The 21,317-nt window shown below is 43.5% G+C and overlaps 1 protein-coding gene across 4 annotated transcripts in view; it reads left to right on the top strand.

Annotated features, from left to right (window-relative positions):
• The window catches only part of HMGXB4 (HMG-box containing 4), a 31,306-nt gene extending 10,214 nt beyond the window's left edge, over positions 1 to 21,092 (top strand). For all 4 annotated transcript variants that reach the window (XM_044229303.1, XM_044229301.1, XM_044229299.1 and 1 more), the window contains 6 exons: positions 9,656 to 9,737; positions 10,986 to 11,050; positions 12,029 to 12,134; positions 12,578 to 12,747; positions 18,336 to 18,458; positions 18,957 to 21,092. In XM_044229303.1, the coding sequence (XP_044085238.1) occupies positions 9,656 to 9,737; positions 10,986 to 11,050; positions 12,029 to 12,134; positions 12,578 to 12,747; positions 18,336 to 18,458; positions 18,957 to 19,001 (591 nt within the window). In that variant the 3' untranslated portion in view covers positions 19,002 to 21,092. The remainder of the gene's footprint in view (positions 1 to 9,655; positions 9,738 to 10,985; positions 11,051 to 12,028; positions 12,135 to 12,577; positions 12,748 to 18,335; positions 18,459 to 18,956) is intronic.
• Positions 21,093 to 21,317: the final 225 nt, after the last annotated feature.

Below are 21,317 nucleotides of genomic sequence, written 5' to 3'. Positions count from 1 at the left end.
GACTACATCCACTCAAGCATTGAGCCTGATACTCTTTCTCCTTTGTAACTTCCACGCCTTTATGTCCTCTACTACCACTGCCTCTGTTACCATCTTGTGCCTCATCCGTCCTTGTACTTAATGTCATAAACGGCCTCCTTTCTGTTTCTTCCCCAATGTAATTAGTACACACGGATGCCAGAATGTTCTTAAGTACAGCTTTAATGTGGACAGTCCTCTGGTTCGGCATCTTTAATGGATCTTTATCTCCTTCACGTTAGAGTGCGGGCTCCGGGAGGACCAGAATCGTGTCTGTCATGCTCTCCACTTCATCCCCATCCCTGAACCTGCAGTCTGGCCTGTTGTTCTTACTCCATAAATACTTGCTGAATGAATAAATACCAAAGTCTGAACCTTTGGTCAAGCATTCGTAATTGTCTGGGATTTAGCCCTAAACCTCCCTTCTGGGCTCTGCCTCGTAGTCTGCATCACACGCGCTGTGTGGAAACCAAACTTGGCCCTTACATTCTTAGCGCTCCTCCTGTGCTTGTGTTTTTGTAGTGATCTTTGTTCTCTTGGATCAGTTGAAGCTCTGCCTTGCCTTCAAGACCTAATCCTATGCCGCCTCTTCCAAGATATCCTGACCCTCCAGTCAGAATTACCTTCTGACTCCCCATACACTTTCCTCTGGGAAGTCACTGCACTTACTGTCCCTTATGTTGGAGCTTTTTCTGTGCATATTCCATTTCCCCTCTAAGACGAAGCTCCTTAGGGACTGTTTTAGTCACCTTACTCTTACCTTCAACTCCTCACTGTCCTTGGTAGACATTTTGTTGTAGATGTCGAATGAATGTATGGATGCAAACTTAAATATTGAAGAGATAGGTCAGGAGCAAACTGTAAAGAGTCTTGAATTAAGGATTTGGCAGCAGGCACTCGGGGCTTACGAGCAGGACTGAGATACACTCTCGGCGGTCATTTAGGAATGTAATGATAGCACCGCCACGGATGGAGGAGACTGGGGAAAGATTGTAACAGACCATCCAGGAGGTTATTATAGCCTGAGGCTTCAGGTGCTGTAAAAGCCTGATAGAAGGGACGCCTGGGTGGCTCAGTTGGTTAAGCAGCTGCCTTCGGCTCAGGTCATGATCCCAGCGTCCTGGGATCGAGTCCCACATGGGGCTCCTTGCTCGGCAGGGAGCCTGCTTCTCCCTCTGCCTCTGCCTGCCTCTCTGTCTGCCTGTGCTCACTCTCGCTCCTCTCTCTCTGACAAATAAATAAATAAAATCTTTAAAAAAAAAAAAAAGCCTGATAGAAACAGCTGAGGAGACAGATTCAGGAGAGGTTCTGAAGGCAAAACTGACAAGAGCTGGCTATAAGGCTTAAGTCTGGGAACACAGAAGCATTAATGAGTATGAAAATGCCCTTAAGGTTTTGAACCTAGGTGCCTTGGAAAATAAAATTATAATCTCCTCCAGTGTAGGACTTATTTATAATTCATGCATGTGGCTAGCAATTGCTAGTAAAAAAAAAAAAAAGGTATTTTTATGTATAGCAAAAATTTTATTAGGAATCGGTATTTGATCATGACTATTCGAACCTGAGATAGTCATACTCGGAATGTAATCATTTATTCATCCAACAAGTATTTATGGAACATACACCATGTTTTTTAAAACCTGACCTGTGCATAAAAATTTCCTGTGGAGTTTGTTTTTTGGCTTTTGGGGTGTTTTAGAGAGAGAGCACACATGCATATGCACAAGCAGGAGTGGGGGTCTGGTGCAGAGCGAGAGAGAGAATCTCAAGCAGGCTCCAGCACGGGGCATAGTCTCATGACCCCAAGGTCATGACCTGAGCCTAAATCAAAAATCGAACACTTAACCAACTGAGCCACCTAGGTGCCCCATCCTGTGGAGTTTAAAAAAAAAAAAAAAAAAAATCCTTCTCTTGGTTTTGTTTCAGTAAAAAAGAGCTATCTAAAAGTCTACCTGGAAGATAGGAAGGAAGGTTTCAGGAATAGCATTCCTCCAACTACAGCGAGCAGAGATGGGAAAGCCAACTGGTAGGAACTCTGAAAGCCTCTGTGTGCCCTTTCTACTTTAGGTCCCATGACCGGGACTGGAACAAAAATAGACAAGCAAGGGGGATGCCTGGGTGGCTCAGTCATTAAGTGTCTGCTTTCGGCTCAGGTCATGATCTCAGGACCCGGGGATTGAGCCCCGCACTGGATTCCCTGCTCAGCAGGAAGCCTGCTTCTCCTTCTCCCGCTTCCCCTGCTTGCGTTCCCTCTCCCGCTGTCTGTCAAATAAATAAATAAATCCTTTAAAGAAAAAAAAATAGTCGAGAAACGTGGTTGGTTTCGGAGAAGATAAGTCAGGGTAGATTTTAAGATGTAAGTGTCAGGAGATTCAGCATATCTGAAGTTCAGAGTGTGGACTGCGGAGCCAAAGCACGTGGGTGCAAATCCTGGCTGTGCCACTTATACACTCCGTGCTGTTGGGCAAGTTGTGTAATTTCTCCATCTAGAAGGCGTGGATGACAACGGACCTACCTGCTAGGCTTGTTAGAACCAGGATCCTAATGTGTGCCAAGGCCCTCTGCGGCCACAGCCAACTCACAGGGGCACCACTGGATGTTTTAAATATATTAAATTTTCAAGAGAAACAGCAGTGTGTGGCATCATCGGTCAGATAACCTCAGGAACTACTAGCTCGAGATAGTTCATGGTTGCAACATCTTACCATGTTCCATTCCTTTCGATAATGCCATGTCTTTTCAAAGCTGGTCTTCTGGGATGGCTATGGTAAAAAGCCACAGTACGGCATGAAAACCCACATGGGCACCCAGCTGAGTTCAGGGACTCTGGCTTTGCCCATTCATGAACATTCAGCAAAAGTTAATTGTTACAGTCATCGCGGGAGACGTTCCAGAGAGCCACGGAAATGCGAGACCTGGAACTCAGTGGAGCAGTTGAAGCTGGGGTGAGAGCTGGAGTGAGTGTTCCTGTGCAGTAAATGAAACCCGTGAGCGGGGAAGAAGGAGGAGAGCCCAGAACAGAATCCCGGAGAACGCGCACCATGGGGCACCCGAGAAGGAAGGGGGAGCAGTGGTGTGGGAGGAGAAAGCAGAGAACAGCCCGTGTCACAGAAGTGAGGGAGCAGACTGTTCCAGAACAGACTGGACTCCGGTAGAGAGACTGAGGAGCTCCAGTGCAGCGGGGAGAATGGGAGCTGGCCTGGCTGAGTCCGTGCAGGGGTGAGAGGCAAAGGCAGCAGGGGCGGAACTCCCACTGGAGAATCTTGATATAGACAAGGGGACTGGACTCTGTCTCCGGGGAAATATAACACTCTCCGTGCTGAGTATTGTCTTGGCAGGGGAGCTTTTTGTGGTTTTATCTGTTTGCCCGTGTGTTGGTTTGTGTCGAATCCTGCTTTCTGGGAAGGAGGGGAGCAATCATCTGGTAACACCTTGATGATGTCCCCTTTGAGGTCATCCCCATGGAGTGGAAGTCTTTGTACTGGAGGAACAGGATCCGGTAACATTGCAAAGACACCTTTCTTTGGGTTTTATAAATCAATAAAAGCCCATTCACAGCCACTCAAAATAGTATCTGTCATGTTGCCACTTCAGAGGCATGCCTCCGGTTATCTGTGTGTTTCCAGAACGTTCGTGTTTCCTCTAAGCAAGCTAAGGCCAGCCAAGTGGTCTGGTGTCTGGCACCCTCAGACATTGTTGTGGATCAAGTGATACCCTGAAGTCTCGGCTGTAGCTAGACTTGTGCTATTACACACGTTCTCCCTCTGGTGAAACCCTAGGTGAGTGACAACAGCAACAAATGGTAAAAGTCAGGAGCTCCCATCTAGTGTGTGTCTAGGCATACGACAGCCGCGGCATTTGGCATCTCTCCAGTCTTCATTGATAGGTATCAGTAACCCCATTTGACAGAGGAAGAAGCTGAGAAGAAAAGATACAGAGCTGGAATTTTAATTGAGGTGTCTTTAACCCCGTGCCCAGTCTTTCAGCTTACTCCACGGCCTTCTAAATCTTCAAGAGATGCTCGTCCAGTGCCGGGTGTCTTCGTCAAAGCTAAAAGTCAGTTCTAGGTCAAAGGAAACGGACGCCGTGTGCTGGTGTCTGAGATCTGTCCCACTGGGACATACGGACATTGTTTCTAAGTCGAAGAGACCGAGTATGAGGACCTGTAGATATCTTGGGCTCGAGTACCGCTGACTCGGTCCTTGTTCTGGTCTGTTGCAGACTTTGTCCTTTGGTGGTGCTTGCTCACGGCTCCCTTGTACAACACAGCGGTATAGATGAACAGCAGTTACACAGAACATGCTCTGCACAGGGCCTGGCCCCGTAAATAGCCGTGGTTACAATTTCTGTTTTTTATGCTTTGGTCTTCCAAAGCATAAAGTGTGCTTGGAAACATCTTTTTAAAGCTTTTTTCTCATCTGGTCATTTTGCATATTAGACCAAGCAAGGAGACTGTGCTCTTATGGTTTTGCTTTTGTTTTGTCTTGTTTTATAATATAACATTGACCTCGTAGGAAGCTGACTGTGCAGTTATCTCACCTCTTTGGACAACTGTGAAGATCCAGAAAGAAAACAGGGTATGCAAGGAGCAAAAACAAGTTTCCTGCAGCTCTGAAGAGCGCTTCGTGGGTGCTGGGGAAAGGAACTCTGGCCAGAGATGAGTCACATGACCTCCCTGCCCCTGTTCTGTTCGTTGCAGAAGGGTGAACTAGCACCCAGCCTGTGGATTCACACACACAATTCTGAGACTTTTTTATCCACCTAGTGCTTATTTCTAATGCACTTAAGTTGTGTCAGGCACTGGCCAGGTGCTGTGGATTAAAGATGAGTAAGTTGCCTGGCCAGCCAGCATCTTTTCAACTCCAAGGATGCTCTCGGTGTAGGAAGAGAGGCCGGCAAGTATGTCAGTGAGTCGAGCCTGTGTGGAGTGCCGAGGGAGTACAAGGGAAGCCTGGGCTGTCAGAAAGGTTTCCTCAGGCGGGCCATATCATCTAACCGAATCTTAGTGCCAAACAGGAACTATCTGGTAGAAACGAGGAGTAGATATTTCATTTGAGGAATGAAAGGTGTGTGTGAAGGTACTGAGATACCAGAAGGCAGAGGATGTTCAGAGAAGCACAGGAAGTCCGCATGACTGAGGTAACGCCGGCAGAAGGTTCGAGTAAGCATGGAGAGGCAGGAAGAATTGCTGCAGGCCTGCCTTCTAGGAAAGGGTGGTGGAGCTGAGTCATAATTAGTACATTATGACGAGAACAGCTATATCTATGGTTTGTAATATGTTCTAAGCATTGCACTAAGTGTTTTATCTGTGGTGTCTCAGTGAATTTTCATAGGAACCCAGTGAGGTGAAGACAGTATCATCTCCATTTCACAGAAATAAGCTCAAAGAAGTGAAATAACGTGCCCAGGGCACCCTCCTGTTTCAGGGGCAGAACAGGAACTTGAACCCAGGTCTTTGTGATTGCACGATCCATGTTCTTTCCACTATACAGAAAGGTTGTTTAAATTATACACAGTGGTTGGTGTGTTATGAGGCATAACAGACATATAGAATATATTTTAGAAAGATTTCCATTCAGAATGGTTCAAATAAAAGCTTTGGTGTGAAAACCTTACTTCTCTGGCACCTATTCTTTTAGCCAGATCAGATTTAGGGATCTCAGTCAAATTGGTTGAGAAGAACATCATGGTTACAAGTACAGGCTCTGAGGCCAGGCTGCCTGCGTTCAGGTGCTCGCCGTGCCTCTCCTACCTGTTGGACCCTGGAGCTCAGTTTCCTCATCTTTAAAGTGACAGTAATGGGGCACCTGACTGGCTCAGTTGGTAGAGCATACAGTACTTTATCTCAGGGTTATGAGTTTGAACCCTGTGTTGGGCAGAAAGATTACTTTAAAAATTTTAAAAATTAAAAAAATAAAATTTCCCTCATAGGGTTGTTGTAGGGTTTAAATCAGTTTCTCCAGGCAATGCTTTTATACGGCCTCTTACATAGTATTACTATCAATGAGGCAATTGGGTTCTTGGCATGAGCAGAAGAAAGCCAATTTTTTGGTGGTTTGTTTTGTTTTGTTTTGTTTTGTTTTGTGTTTGTTTTATGTATTGCCTGGGAGTGGGGGTGGGGGGGAGAGAATCTTTAGCAGGCTCCACGCCCAGTGTGGAGCCCTATGCATGACTCAGTCTTATGACCCTGAGATCATGACCTGAGCTGAAATCGAGAGTTGGCTGCTTAATGAACTGAGCCACCCAGGAACCCCTTGTTTTTGTTTTTGTTTTTGTTTTAAGGTTTCATTCATTCATTCATTTGTTTTAGAGCAGGAGACAGCTCCTGCACATGGGTGCAAGGTTGGTGGGGGCAGAGAGGGGGAGGAGGAGAGAGAGAGAATCTTGAGTAGACTGTGCACTGAGCATGGAGCCCGACACAGGGCCCGATAGCACTACCCTGAGATCATAACCTGAGCTGAAACCAAGAGTCTTAACCAACTGAGCCAGCCACCCAGGTGCCCCAAACCAAGGTTTATTTTTAGGATTTTATTTTTAAGATTTAAGATTAAGTTATGTTTTGCCTTGGGCCCCAGATGTTTTATCCTTCAAAAACTCTTAGACTAGAGTTTTGGGTGGGCTTGAAGAGGGATTTTTATCAGATTGTCAAAGAGTTCTATTTCCCAAGACTTAATCATGACTGCTTTACAATATGCTTTTGACAATTTAAAAAGTTACTCTTTGAAAGGTCTTGATATTGTGGTATATGTCATCAAACACTTAAAAGGAGCTTCTGGCTGCACAATTACAACATTGTGAGTCACACTTAGTAAGTGGATTTGTTGGCAGTCGTTTGCTACTAATAATAAAGTATATGATAAAGTACCCAAGTTTTTGGAATATTACCACTGTATTAAGGGGAGTCCTGTTATTCCAGATGTAACCAGTGTGATTCACTTGCAGTACTGTGTATTTTCTTGCATTGGAAAGTCTAGAGTGGAATTCCTGGCCTTGTCTTTGGAATCATGTAGAAATGTTTTATATGCATAGAAATCATCCATTGTTTGTATATTTCTAACTACTAAACTACATTTAGAACAATCTCTGTGCCCTCGAGAAAGTTGGACTCTTTAGTTGGAATTCCAGACTTTCGGTCCACAGAGGGGAGTTGCATTTTGCATGGTGTTTAAGTTCTAAGGTCAGCACATAAGGTGAGAATTTTAAGTAGTCCAGGTTTCCCTGAAAATCCCCAAGGAAGGCCAGCTTCACAGCTAAGGCTGATAGACTCTGAGTCCAACAGAATGCCAGCCCAGTGCAGCTGGTTTCTTCCCAGCACCAGGTGGAATCATTGGCATAGATTCAGGAGCCATAATTATTACTTTTTTAGTTGTTAGCTACAAATATCAGAATCACACTTGAGTAGTGAGTTGCACACACTAAGAGATGGATAGGAACTATCTAGGGAAAGCAGATTTATGCTCTTTGTCACACTGCTCCAAGAAGTAGGTTCGTGGAATCACCCAGACTAATCAGTCCATCTCTCACGCGTGCAAATGGCCAAATATAGAACTTACATGAACTGCCCTCTGTGTAGTGCCATCCCATTGTATCTGGAGCCTGATAAAGGGGGATTTGAAGGAATTGAGCCTTAGAACATTTGTGGTTATGCAGCTGCTCCCAAGTTATTAACAAAGATGCAGTACCCAGAACTTAACTTCTGTAGCATCTTAAAACTGGCTTCACCAGAACACCAAAAATAAGACCGTCACTATTTAGATGAATTGGTTGAAGTAAAGGCCTTGTTGCTGTTCTCTTTATCAGGTTGAGGTCAAATGATTTTACCTTATTATCCTTCACCAACATTCCTTATTTAAGTTTTTTTCTAAAAAGGCTTTTCTAAATTGGCTTTTTTTTTTTCTAAAAAGGCTTTTCTAAATTGGCTTTTTGGTTGCTACAACTTCTATTTTGAAAAATGCAGAGGGAATAGAAAAGAACGGATAGTAGTTTTCCATTGTAGCCTAGCCGATTACCACAAATCTGGTGGTGCAAAACAGCATCCACTATCATCTCACAGCTCTCTGGATCAGAAGTCCAGACAGCGTTCATCTGGGTTTTCTGCTTGGTTCTGGCCAGAGCGGGGGTTCTCTAATGAGGTGAGACGTCCTGTCCTCTTCAGACTCTCGGCAGCATTCGGTTCCTTACAGTCGCAGAACTCGCAGTATCTGTTTTCCTCAAGTTCAAGTAGAGCAGGAGGGTGTCTGCTGTTGTGTCTGTTCTCTTCAAGGGCGCTTCTGACTTACCAGGATAAGTCAGGCTTACTCAGGATGCTCTCCCTTTTGATTAACTCACACTCGACTCACTAGGGACATGGGGCCCCTGGGTGGCTCAGTTGCTTAAGCATCCAACTCTTGATTTTTGGCTCGAGTCATAATCTCAGGGTCATGAGATGGAGCCCCGCATTCAGGCTCTGCACTCAGTGCGGAGTCTGCTTAAGATCTCTCTCTCTCCCTGTCCCTTCCCCTGCCCTCTCGCATGCATGCTCACTCTCAAATAAATTAATTAATTAAAAAAAAAAGGTCAACTCACTAGGGACCTTAACTCTATCTGCAAAGTCCCTTTTGCCATATAACAACAATCATGGGAATAATATCCCACCATATTCACCAGCCCTGCCCACACTCACCAGGAAAGCATTCATTATACAGGGCGTGTAAGCCAGCAGGTGGAAATCCTGGGATCCGTCTTGGAATTCTGTCTGTGAGAGAAATAATACTGTAATAATGTTACCAAGTACCTACCGAAGTGCCAGATACTGTTTGATTAATTCCCACCTCTTCCTCAAATGGTATTATCCGTGTTTCACTTACAGGGAGACTAAAGCTCAGGGATGAAGCAGTTTGTGTTGCTAATAAATAGTATGGTCATGGTGGCATCCAAAGCCTGGGCTCTTTCCATTTTGCTATATTACCTTGCTAAATCCTGTCACTCTTCCCTCCCTATTTGTGGAGGTGTCATGATACAGGGAAGAATAAGCATGTTTCATGCACGAAGCAGTTTGTTGAAGCAAGAGGGATTCATCTTCCTCTGACTACCAAAGAATTGTCTTCAGTTATTATTTACTTCTCACATTGTACCACAAGAATGTGAGTAATAAAATAATGATAAACTACAAGTAACAGGAAAAGCAAGGTCAGGAAACTTAGTAAAAGACTAGAAATCAAAACCAAAGGAACAAAAGAAACATAGATTTGGCTCTTGGCCTTCTGGTCCCAAAGGAAAGGGAAATTATATGGTTCTTCTTTTCAAAGACAAAAATAGCCCAGGACTGGATCAAGGTTTTCTCAGCACGTAGTTCTCAAAGAAACATGTAGCATGGGATGGTAGGAAAAATGAATGGCTTTACAAGTGATCATCAAATAGTGGCCACAATCTGAAAAATCTAGTCATGTAACAAGTGGTTTTTATTAAGTAAATATTAAATATAATTACAAATTAAATATAATTAGAGATTATCCTGTTTAAGAAGCTGGTTAGGGGTTTAGAACTCTTCCCTTGATGAAAAAGTATAGGTCTCTTCTCTGTTTGGTAACCGCGGATTCAGGGTTACTTGACCTGTGTTCTAATGAAGTCTTACCCTATTCTATTTTTGTGACACTAGCCAAAAAAGAAGAACATGTCAGCCTACCAAGTGTTCTGTAAAGAGTATCGCGTAACCATCGTGGCTGACCATCCAGGTATAGGTAAGAACATTTCTGGTCTTCAGTTTTGTTACTCTCCATTTGTATTCCTGCTGCTGTGCAGTTAATTCAGCCAGTCAGCAGGCAACTTCTTCCTGTTGTATTAAAATAACACAAATCTAGGGGCACCTGGGTGGCTCAGTCGGTTAAAGCCTCTGCCTTCGGCTCAGGTCATGATCCCGGGGTCCTGGGATCGAGCCCCGCATCGGGGTCTCTGCTCAGCAGGGAGTCTGCTTCCCTTCCTCTCTCTCTGCTTACCTCTCTGCCTACTTGCGGTCTCTGTCTGTCAAATAAATAATAAATAAAATCTTTAAAAAAAATAATAAATAACACAAATCTCATTTTTCCCTGCAGTTCTGAAGTCACTTTAGACTTTGTCTTGGTCCACCCCATCCATAAAAGAGATAAGCTTTCTGTTTATAGCTCTTAAAATGACAAAATGGGAAACTGAGTAAGGTGAAATATTCTGAAGTACATTATGTGAACCTGAGTAACGTGAAATATTCTGAAGTACATTATGTGAACCTGCAGATGTTTGTCTCCAAGATCCTTTAGCTAACCCTTCCCTTAATCTGGCCCTTGGGTGTGAGTTACAGCAAAAGGACTTAACGTTGCTCATATTTGTCTCTGAGTCAGAAGTTAGTGAGGTGAGAAAAATGCTCTGCCACAGACCTTGACAAGTCACTTCACCTCTACAAATCTCATTTGCCTAATGTGTACGATAGCTTCCCAACCTACTCGTCAAGGTTGTTGGGAGGTACACATGAAGTGCTGTAAAAGATGTGAGAGCTTTATTAAAGCGTGACCTTGCCATACAAATGGAAGGGCAGCGTTGCGCTTCTGGGCCACTCGAGGGAAATTCTTTGGTTCTCTGCTTTTGAAACTTGCTAAAAATCTAACAGCTTTTATCAAATTCCATAGAACATAAGTTTTCTTTAGCCCAAGTGGATAAGCTCTGTAAAATGAGATCGAATTAAAAGACACCAGAAAGATGCTTAAGGGAGAAATCCCTGGAGAATAGATGTGCGAGAATTTGAGCCTGTCTCATGACCACTAAGATAGCCCCTTCCCTCCCAAGAGAAAAGAGTCAAGAAAAGTGGTGGGGTTTTAGTTCGGTTTTCTAGAAGAACCTTGTGCTATTTAAATCTGAGCTTGGAAAATTCTTTTTCTGGCTTTGCTCTTATCAGTCTTCTGTTTGGTTTATTGTCAAATCTTTACTGTGTTAACATTCTTTTTACTCTTTTATGGCAGATTTTGGGGAACTTAGTAAAAAACTGGCTGAGGTGTGGAAGCAATTGCCAGAAAAGGACAAACTGGTAAGTACACTTCCTTACAAACACAGTTTTCCTTGCTTTATGCCTTCCAAAATGTGTCATTCTCATATAGCCCATCCAGCCAACAGTGAAAACAGTGGAAAAAAATCACAAATCAATAGAAAATCGTTTGGCAGAGCACATTAACACTGGCCGGTGCCAGTTTACTCTAGTGAGGAGTCAGCTGCAGGAAGGCTGTCTTATCTAGCCTCATCTAGTTGTTTTCCAACAACCTTATATTTGAGCCAAAAGATGGCCTCACTTGGGCAGTGTTTACGGGTCAAAAGAGAATCTAAAATCAGCCCTTTCCTGCAAACAGCCACTGGTAAGACCAGATCTGAATGGAGGAAGGTCACCTCCTCCTGGCTACTGCCGATCAGAATTATGGGCTCTGCTCACTAGGTGAGCCGGTTCCGGGTCCTTCTCCTCATCGGCCATTACCAAATAATCCATCCCACTATCACATAGCCAGGAAGACAATGGAAACTGGTCCTATTGGAATCATTCCCAGTCACTCTCCATCCAGGTGATGTGAAGATGATCTGGGAATTCATCTGGGTGAAATGAAAATATTTGTCACCCAGGTTAGGTTATCTTTCGTTCCCATTTTCCGGGTCATTGTCATCCTGTGGTTGGCGTTGCCATCCAGTAGGATGGCATATTGAACCCCATGGACAGCATACTGAGCCACATGTTTACCCCATGGTTTTACATTTCGACCTGCAAGTAATCTCAAAATTCATGCCAAGACCTGCCTGTTAGCATGGAGGAACATTAAGAGTCCTCTACTAAGATACCACGGTGGTCAGCATCTGAGACCTGTTCAGTAACCTTCAGCTTCAGAGTTGCTGTTCAGCCCCCACCTGGCCCCCTCCAGGCTTTCCTTTCTTTCCTTCACTCTCCTCTCCCATAACTGCTTTCCCTCTTGTGTCTTGTCCTGTTTCATTTATCATAATTTCTTTGGCCCTGATCTGACTGCAGATTTGGAAGCAAAAAGCTCAGTATCTGCAACACAAACAGAACAAAGCAGAAGCTACAACTGTGAAAAGAAAAGCATCCTGCTCAGAAGTTCCCGTGAAAGTAAAAGGTAGTGACTGCGACCCTCTGTTCCTTAGAGCGTTGTGAATCTTGCTTTTTTACTAGGAATCGGGAGAGCAGCCTGTGTCAGAAGCAGATCTTGATACTGAGATGTTATTACTGAATATTACAGGTTGCAAAAAAAAAATTTAGAAAATGTAAATCAGAAGTCACCAAACTTTTTCTGTAAAGGGCCAGAGTAACACTTTAGGTCTTGTGGTCCATAGACACTCTTTGTCACATATTCTTTATTTTTTCTACAACCATTTAAAAATGGAAAACTATTCTTAGCTCACAGACTATACAAAAACAAGGCTTGGGCCAGATTTGGCCCACAGTCCCTCCTTTTGCCAAATGCCTGGTATAGCTCATAAAAGGGGGAAAAGCAGGAAGACTATCTTTGTGATGTTCCAAGCCATAGGCAAGCGTTCTCTATTTCATCTCTGTTCTCAGCTTCCTCTGCAGGAGTACTGTCACCCCAAAAGAAATCCCCGCCCACCACCATGCTGTTGCCAGCCTCTCCAGCCAAAGCCCCTGAGACAGAGCCCATTGATGTCGCTGCTCATCTGCAGCTGCTGGGGGAGTCCCTAAGCCTCATCGGACACCGCCTGCAGGAAACCGAGGTGAACGTGACTGTCAGTCACTTGTTTCTTACAGGATATGAGTCCATTTACTCCTTCCACACGCATCCATTGAGCAACTCCTGTTGTGTGCTAGATTATTCCAGGTGCTCGGGAGACAATGATGAAGAAAATATATACCAGTAGAACCGTCCAGAGATTTGGACTCTTCGTATTGGCTCTCAAAGTTTATGCTTACACCATTGAACAATGGCACAGAAAGGAGTTGCAATCTCCTATAACTTTTTTCCCCAGTTTTTATTGAGATATAATCAACATTTGATCCTGTAACTTATTTTGATCTTTTTTTTTAATGCAATGGGAGAAATGAATACAAATCCCATGGAAATTTTAATCACTTGTACTTAGAAGACAGTTTGAATTTTTCTGCACATTTCCAGTAAGGTCTTGGGTAGACAGAGTAAACTGTACAGGGGATTAAGAGTGCTTCTGCTTCTTTGAAAATGGGTAGCAAGGGGCACCTGAATGGCACAGTTGGTTAAGCGTCTGACTCTTGGTTTCGGCTCAGATTGTGATCTCATGGTGATGACAATGAGCCCCATATTGGACTCTGCGCTGAATGCAGATTCTGAATGCTTAAAACTTTCTCCTTCTCCCTCTGCCCCTTTTCCTGCCCTGTCGCCCTCGTGCTCTCTCTCCTGCTCTCTAAAGTAAATAAATAAATCTTAAAAAGAAATAAAATAGGTAGCAAATAGGGAAATTGAGATTCTCAAGCTCTTCATTACTCCGTGTTAAATTATACAGCGCTGTGTGCCCTAGGGAGATCTTTGTCCCTTTAAGCTTCAATTTCAAAATCACTTAACCTGCAAAGCTGTCATGTTCCATTTCTATTACCATATTGCCCCCTTGGCTAACTCAGTCGTGTAGTATTTCAGTTTTCCACTGGGTCCTAATAGGACATTCCAGCAAGGAAGTCAGTCTTTGCTACTAAAGCCATTTCTAAGCTGAGAAATCAGTGTTGGAATATGAAGCTATTCACTTGCTTCTCTGTTGAAGTTGTATTTTTTTTTTTTAAGATTGATTTATTTATTTGACAGAGAAATAGCAAGCACAAGTAGGCACAGCGGCACACAGAGGGAGAGGGAGAAGCAGGCTCCCCGCTGAGCAGGGAGCCTGATGTGGGGCTTGATCCGAGGACCCTGGATCATGATCCGAGCTGAAGGCAGCTGCTTAACCGACTGAGCCACCCAGGCGCCCCAAAGTTGTGTTGTTAATATTATTCAACAAATAAAATGCCAAAGACCACAAAAGATGAAGGTTATTCAAGTTTTTTGGCTAATTTCAATAACTTAGCAGGTTTCAAAACAACTAGGGTATTTTCATACAGGTTCACATATTTAAATAGATACAGATATTTCCAGAATAAAATATCCTGGGATCCTTATTTATGATTCTTAGTTTCCTAAAGTTAGAAGTAAAAATGATTTGTTTTATGCCCCTTCCATATTCCACACTTCCCCTGATATTTCCATTTAGTTTAGCAAATATTTGTTGAGTACCTAGGCATTATTCCAAAACTTGGGGAAGTAGAAAATCTGACTCTCTTCCTGATGGTTTCCAGGTGATATCATTAGGAAACTTACAGTTTCACTGCAAAGATAGAGCATATACATAATCAGCCATTAAAACAAGTCAGCTTCTATGAGCAGCTGCTTGGAGAGAGTACACATACATGTGCCTAGAAAAGGGAAAGACTTGCACAAGTTTCCTAGCCCACTTTATTTTATGTAACAAAGGGTCTTATCAAGATCTAATTCACAAACAATAAAGTTTACCTTTTCGAACTGTAGGAGTTAGCGGTTTTCAGTATATTGATGGAATTGTGGCCTCATTGCTACCTAATTCCAGAACATTTTCGTTACTCCCAAAAGATACTCCACACCCATTAGCAGTAATTCCCGATCCCTCTCCAGTCTGCTTTTTCCCAGGCATCAGTCACTTGAATACATCCTCACAATTTTGCAGTTTCCTTGCACCACTCAGTTATTTACCTTATATTTTTATTTGACTAAATCTATCCATGCTTCCGCAATGATATCCTTGATATCACAAGTCTGATATTCTAATTTTTTTCTAATATAATACATCACAATGGGTATGTCAGAATAATTTGTGTTCACCTATATGTTACCTAAAAATACATACTATGCTTTAAGGAACATTGATGTCTACAAGTCACTTATTTACAGATTGCATACTAGGAATCTAGTAAAATTAAGTGACTATTACAAGTGGACACACTGTGGCAGAGCCCAGCATGCGTTACTCCTAACTCTGTCTCCCTCTTTTGCTCTGTGCTGAACTGATACAGCGAGGCTAGCTAGAGAACAAAGGGAGTTAGGGGGAGTCAGGAGAGATTTTGTCAAAGGAAGGTGCTCTTCTAACAGGGCCTGAAAGGATCTGGAGGGTTTTGTCTCATGGAGACTTTGGAGAGAGACCTTCCAAAACCAGAAAATGTTGCACATCTATTTCTTGACGTTAGAGTCTTCCACAGAGATGGACGAGAGGAGCCCCAGTGAGGCCGTAGACCCCCACTTCCACTTTAACCAGATCTTCTAGCTGTTTTGCATATTGAGATTCCATACCAGGGTTTCTTGTAAGTTTTTATTTCAATCCCAGTTAGTTGGGATGCCTGGGTGGCTCAGTCAGTTAAGTGTCTGCCTTTGGCTCAGATCATTATCCCAGGGTCCTGGGATCAAGTTCCGCATCAGGCCCCTTGCTCAGCAGGGAGCCTGCTTCTTCCTCTACTTGTCGCTCCCCCTGCTTGGGCTCTCTCTCTGACAAATAAAACCTTTTTTAAAAAAATTAAATAAATTCCAGTTAGTTACCATGCAGTATAATAGTTGTTTCAGGTGTGCAGGATAGTGATTCAACACTCCATACATCAGTTGGTGCTCATCACAACAAATGCATTCCCGAACCCCCATTACTTATTTCACCCGTCTCCCTGCCTGCCTCCCGTTTGGTAACTGTCAGTTCTCTATAGTTAAGAGTCTGTTTCTTGGGGCGCCTGGGTGGCTCAGTTGGTTAAGCAGCTGCCTTCGGCTCAGGTCACAATCAGGATCCTGGGATCAAGCCCTGCATCGGGCTCCCTGCTCAGTGGAGAGCCTGTTTCTCCCTCTTCCTCTGCCTGCTGTTCTGCCTACTTGTGCTCTCTCTCCATCTCTCTAATAAACAAATAACATCTTTTTTGTAAAAAATTTATTATTTTTTTTTAAGATTTTATTTATTTATGTGACAGAGAGAGATACAGTGAGAGATGGAACACAAGCAGGGGGAAAGGGAAGAGGGAGAAGCAGGCTTCCTACCGAGCAGGGAGCCTGATGCGGGACTTGATCCCAGGACTCTGGGATCATGACCCGAGCCAAAGGCAGATGCTTAACCACTGAGCCACCCAGGCGCCCCTGAAAAAAATTTTTTTTAAAAGAGTCTGTGTTTTGGTTTGCCCCCCTCTCTCTCTTTTTAAGATTTCATTTATTTATTTGAGACAGCACAAGTGGGAGGGGCAGAGGGAGATGGAGAGAGAATCTCAAGCAGACTCCACACTGAGTGCAGTGCCCTGACATGGGGCTTGACCTCAGGACCCTGAGATCTCAACCTGAGCTGAAACCAAGAGTTGAACATTCAACCAGCTAAGCCACCCAGGCGTCCCATCTCGCTCTGTTTTCTCTTTGCTCATTTGCTTTGTTTCTTCCACATCAGGTTTTATCTGAAAAAAAGGGTTTTACTGCTAAAATGATGAAAATCTAGAACACCAACATGTAAGGTAGAGGAAGGCTGAAAATTAAGGCTGTAGCCCAAATTACAGAAGGTCTCAGATGCTCTCAAATGTTTATACTCTGCTATGGAGGAACTGCAGGGATTTTTTTTTTTTTTCTTTTTTTTTTCAGTAGGGAGAGAGGTGATCAGAGCTTGCATTTGGTTTTCTCTGGAAATATCTTCTATTTCAGATTGGGAATGAAAAGAGACTGGTACTGGGGAGAAGTTATATAGCAATAATGCAGTCCACAAATGACAAAGATTTGAATAATTCAACAAATACTTATTGAGGGCTTACTGTGTGCAGAATACCAGTAGTTCTTGAGAGAATATAAAAAGGAATAGGACATGATTCCTGCCATCAAGTTGCTTATAATTCATTAGGAGAGTAAGACATAAAATATTAACTGTAATTAACTATAGGGAAAACTAATGGAATAATTTTTTTTAAGATTTTATTTACTTATTTGACAGACAGAGATCACACGTAGGCAGAGAGGCAGGCAGAGAGAGAGAGAGCGGGGAAGCAGGCTCCCTGCTGAGCAGAGAGCCTGATGCGGGGCACGATCCCAGAACCCTGAGATCATGACCTGAGCCAAAGTCAGAGGCTTTAACCCACTGAGCCACACAGGCTCCCCTGGAATAATATTATTAATTACTAACTGGTTGACTGCTTCCTCAGCCAGCTTTTCAGATGTTCAGATGCCTCAGGTGGATTCTTTCATGTAATTAACACCAAATCTTTATGGGGCAAAATTTATGTTTCTGTAAAAGGGAAGAACAGAGAGGCTAAGTAACTTGCTCTGGAGTTCAGCCCCAAGTGCTATAACAGAGGCTTGAATTTGGTGGTGAGACCTCAAGGTCCATGCTAATCTTAACCCCTTGCTGCATAGCCTCCCCTGGGAAGAGGTGAGGGGAGCCTCTTAGGACAGGGGGAAGGAAGAATCAGTGATGGCAAGGCCTTGAGACTGGACAGTCGTGTGAGTGGTAGTGACTTTAGCAGAGAAAGGATTCTAGGAGGAGAGGAGGTGATCTCACTTTATGGCATGTTGAGATCTGGAAACACAGTGAGAGACCTAGCAGGCAGTTAGAAATGCAGTTTGGGAGGCAAAGATGCTGGTAATAATCATAACTACTGGTACTTTTTGAGCACTTGCCATGTAACTGGGAAGCACCTTACACCTTTTATTTCCCTTAATCCCCTCTGCATAGGCTCATTTACAGCACAGCATAAGAAGCATCTTGCCCCAGGACAGAAGCCATGAGTTGGGGACCCAGTGGTCCTGAGCCCAGAGGTCATTCTCTGAAGGACTCTGCTGTGCTACCTGGCTAGTTGGCATAGTCCCACAGTGTTTCTAGATAAAGAAGGTGCTACCAGAGCTGAGCAGGCACCCTGGCAGCAAGCAGTCTTATTTCTTATCTATTTGAATCACAGAAGCAGGGGAACATTATGAATTGTGCAAGATATTAAAATTTGACATGAACTCGATTTACTTCTTTCTGAGAGTGAACAATTCAACCCAGAAAAGTGGTATCATCAGCTATCAAAAAGCCACAAAGGTGAAGTACACATATGTGTGTGTCACATGTTAGTGTGTAGGACTATAGAACTTTCGTCATTACCACATTGAGCTATATTCATGGAGTTCATAAGAAAAGTACTTCTGCAGATACCTTCTCATTTCTGCTGCAAATTGCAGAGAACTGGCAGGACTTAAAGAACAATGTGAGGAAAGCAACCAGAACATGGAGGGAGCGTCAGGAGTGGGCCTCGAGTTACAACCTACTCTCCCTTCCTGCTCTCCTTTCAGGGCATGGTGGCCGTGTCCGGCAGTTTGTCAGTGCTTCTGGATTCCATCATCTGCGCGCTTGGCCCCTTGGCGTGTCTGACCACACAACTACCTGAACTGAACGGCTGTCCCAAACAGGTCTTGGTGAGTTGTCCTTGGATTTTTTTCAGCCAGACCCCTCAGGAGCCACGGAGGCCCTGCCTTAACGAGCTCTGTTGGACACAGGCTCACATGGCTTCCTGGCAGATGGCACTCCCTCTGTCCCTTGGCCCACACACACGGTACCGTATTGCTGAGTGCAGGCCATGCCTTCAGCGCAGCTAGAAAGTGTGCCATTTCCCTAAACAGTCCTCTGGAGGGAAGCCTTCTAGCCTTGAGGGGCTTCACCTCCTCTGTGGCCTGTTTGGTCTTCTGCACACAAAGAAAGTACAGGAATCTTCTGCCTCTTCTCCACAACGACTAATGGGAAAGAGCCAGTAGAGAAGCTTCTAGCGGAGCAGAGAACAGGCCGCCAGCTTCACGCTCCCGCTGCTTTCTCTAACTCTCGGGTTCCCTTCTCATCTCTCTCCCCTGACAAAGAAATAGGTCTCAGGGAACTAAGGTAGAGTACTCTTCAGCTGAACCTTTTCCCTTGTTTTGCAGTCAAACACACTAGACAACATTGCTTACATCATGCCTGGACTGTGACAGCGTGGAGTCCCGGGACAGAGACCTTATCCTCCACCATTGCTGGTTTGTGTATATAGGACTGTTCCAGATCCCTTCACTGGCCTCCGGGTGTAGGTTTTAAATTTTTATATATATACATATATATGTATATATATGTATATATATATATAATGTACAATATATACATAGGACTGTAACTACTTTGCTTTTAATAATTTTATGAAATGGCAAAGGTTTAGCCAAGAAGAAAACTTGGCATGAATATGGGCTTGGGATTCTTTTTTCTCCTGTGGTGGATAAATCTGCCTTAAAAATCAGTGTAACTTGGGGGCTGGGGGCTTGTTCTGGGTGCCAAGGGCATCTCTTTATGGACAGCTAAAATGTGATTTTTTTCCAAACTCAGTTGTACCTCCAGACCCATCACTGACCATTTGCCTTACCTGTCTTAGAGTCGGAAATGTAATAGGAAAGATTATGGGAAGATGCCAGGTGACTAAACATACAAAGCCTTTCAATTTGAAGTGACCTAGGTAGGAAGTGATGAAATCATTCCCATCTCACAGTTAACTGCAGTGGCTTAGGTGAACTTCGTAGGGGGTTCATTCCAATTCCTGCTACACAGGTGTCCGTGTCTCAAAATTTCTTGTAATCATTGGTACCATTAGCAGCCTCAGTAGGGGCCAAGGAGTTACGTGAGCCCCAGCAGCATAAAACACCTTGGAGAGGGTAAAGTTGTTATTGCACAAGTTGAATTGCATATATTGTGAGATGACCCAGAATATTCCATCTGCAGAACTAATTGCTGGTATCTTCCATCAGCGGCATTAGCTTAGTCACTGAGTCCTCACAGGTTTTGCTGCTTAGTTGCTGGATGGTTGGGGAAGATGAACTTTGCCCAGCATGATTCTTGGGTTCATCCCGTTGGCTCCCCTGGTGGACAGATAGATACCCAGTGTTCTGCATTCCACACATAAGTGAATTGCAAAAAAAAGTACTCGATTCTCATGTAGGTTTATTTATGTGCGCGTGTGAATGTGTTTTAATTATGTGTATTTAACTCTTTAGAATCTCTTAGATTTTAATTTATCCTGTAAATTTCTGTATATATAATTTAATAACAAAAGTCTCCACCAGCAACAGCATGTGGAAGATGCAGATTTGTCATTTTTCCCTCCGTCTTTCCTCTGGTCTCCTCTGAAAACTCCAAATCATCCACATTTTAAGGTATCGTGCCTCAAAAAGGAATCATTATGTCGGGATTCTAATGCTTTATTATTCAATAATGTCAAGGAAAGCATAATTAAAAGGAATGTTACCATTCACAGCTGCCCATTTTTCCAAAGAACTAGACTTTTGCTTCCCAGTTCCAAAGAAGACAGTTGAGCACTTCAGAGCTGTTTTTCAATCTGGTGTGAGATTCCCTGCCAAAACCAAGCTCCGGGGTAACTGGGCTTTCCTCCCCGGGCCTAGATGGAGCACGACAGCATCAAAGTAGATCTTTGAGGACCATGCAGCCAGCCTGCGTCTAACTTAATCCCTTCCCTCTTCCCACCGGAGTGGTCCCGGGGCTTTGTTTCCTGACTGTACTCTGGCTGCTGATCGGCCCTCAGCTCAGAGCGGTTGTGAAGTTTAATTGGGGAAACACAAGGAAATGGGTATGTTTGGGAACCAAAATCAAGAAGAGCAGAAATCTGGGTTTGATTTTGTGTGTTAGACCCTGTGCCACGCCTCATCTTTACCCATGGAAACTTCCTGTTTGACACAGGGTATATCAATGAGGGGCCTTGAAGACACGGATTAGTATGGAAGAAGTCAATCCTACCCTTGTCATTTGTGCACATTAATGAAATCCTGATGAGGACCTACTTTTTGTTTGTTTGTTTTCCTTTAAACCCCAACCCTATTGTATTTGTATTTAAATTTGTACACATTTGTATAATAGTCTGTACCTTGTGGAATTTGGTACTACTAGAGGAAAAACTTTGGATTCAGACCTTCTTGCAGTTTTTATATCATTGTTTTATTTTGTTTTTTAAATTCTAGTGGTTTGATCCAAATCCCATTACAGTTGTATAAAGAAATAAAATTTTGTACTTATATTATTAAAAATCACATTTTTAATATTTGTAGTCCGGTCTCAGGTATCTTTTCCCTGTTGCTGACCAAGTTGCTATGCAATTCTAAAAACTGTCATTTTCTACCTCTGTCCCACTATGATTTTCTTAAAAAGAAAAATCTGTCTGGAATAGAGGCCAAGTTTCTGATCTTAGCCTTTTTCATAACATACATCTTGTTCTGTCTCTATTCACTTTTACATTGTAGAGTCTCATGTTC

This window comes from Neovison vison, chromosome 12 (genome assembly GCF_020171115.1).
Source record: "Neovison vison isolate M4711 chromosome 12, ASM_NN_V1, whole genome shotgun sequence".
NCBI lineage: Eukaryota > Metazoa > Chordata > Mammalia > Carnivora > Mustelidae > Neogale > Neogale vison.
The sequence above is the reverse complement of the archived record's forward strand: the minus strand, read 5'-3'. Positions and strand labels throughout refer to the sequence as shown.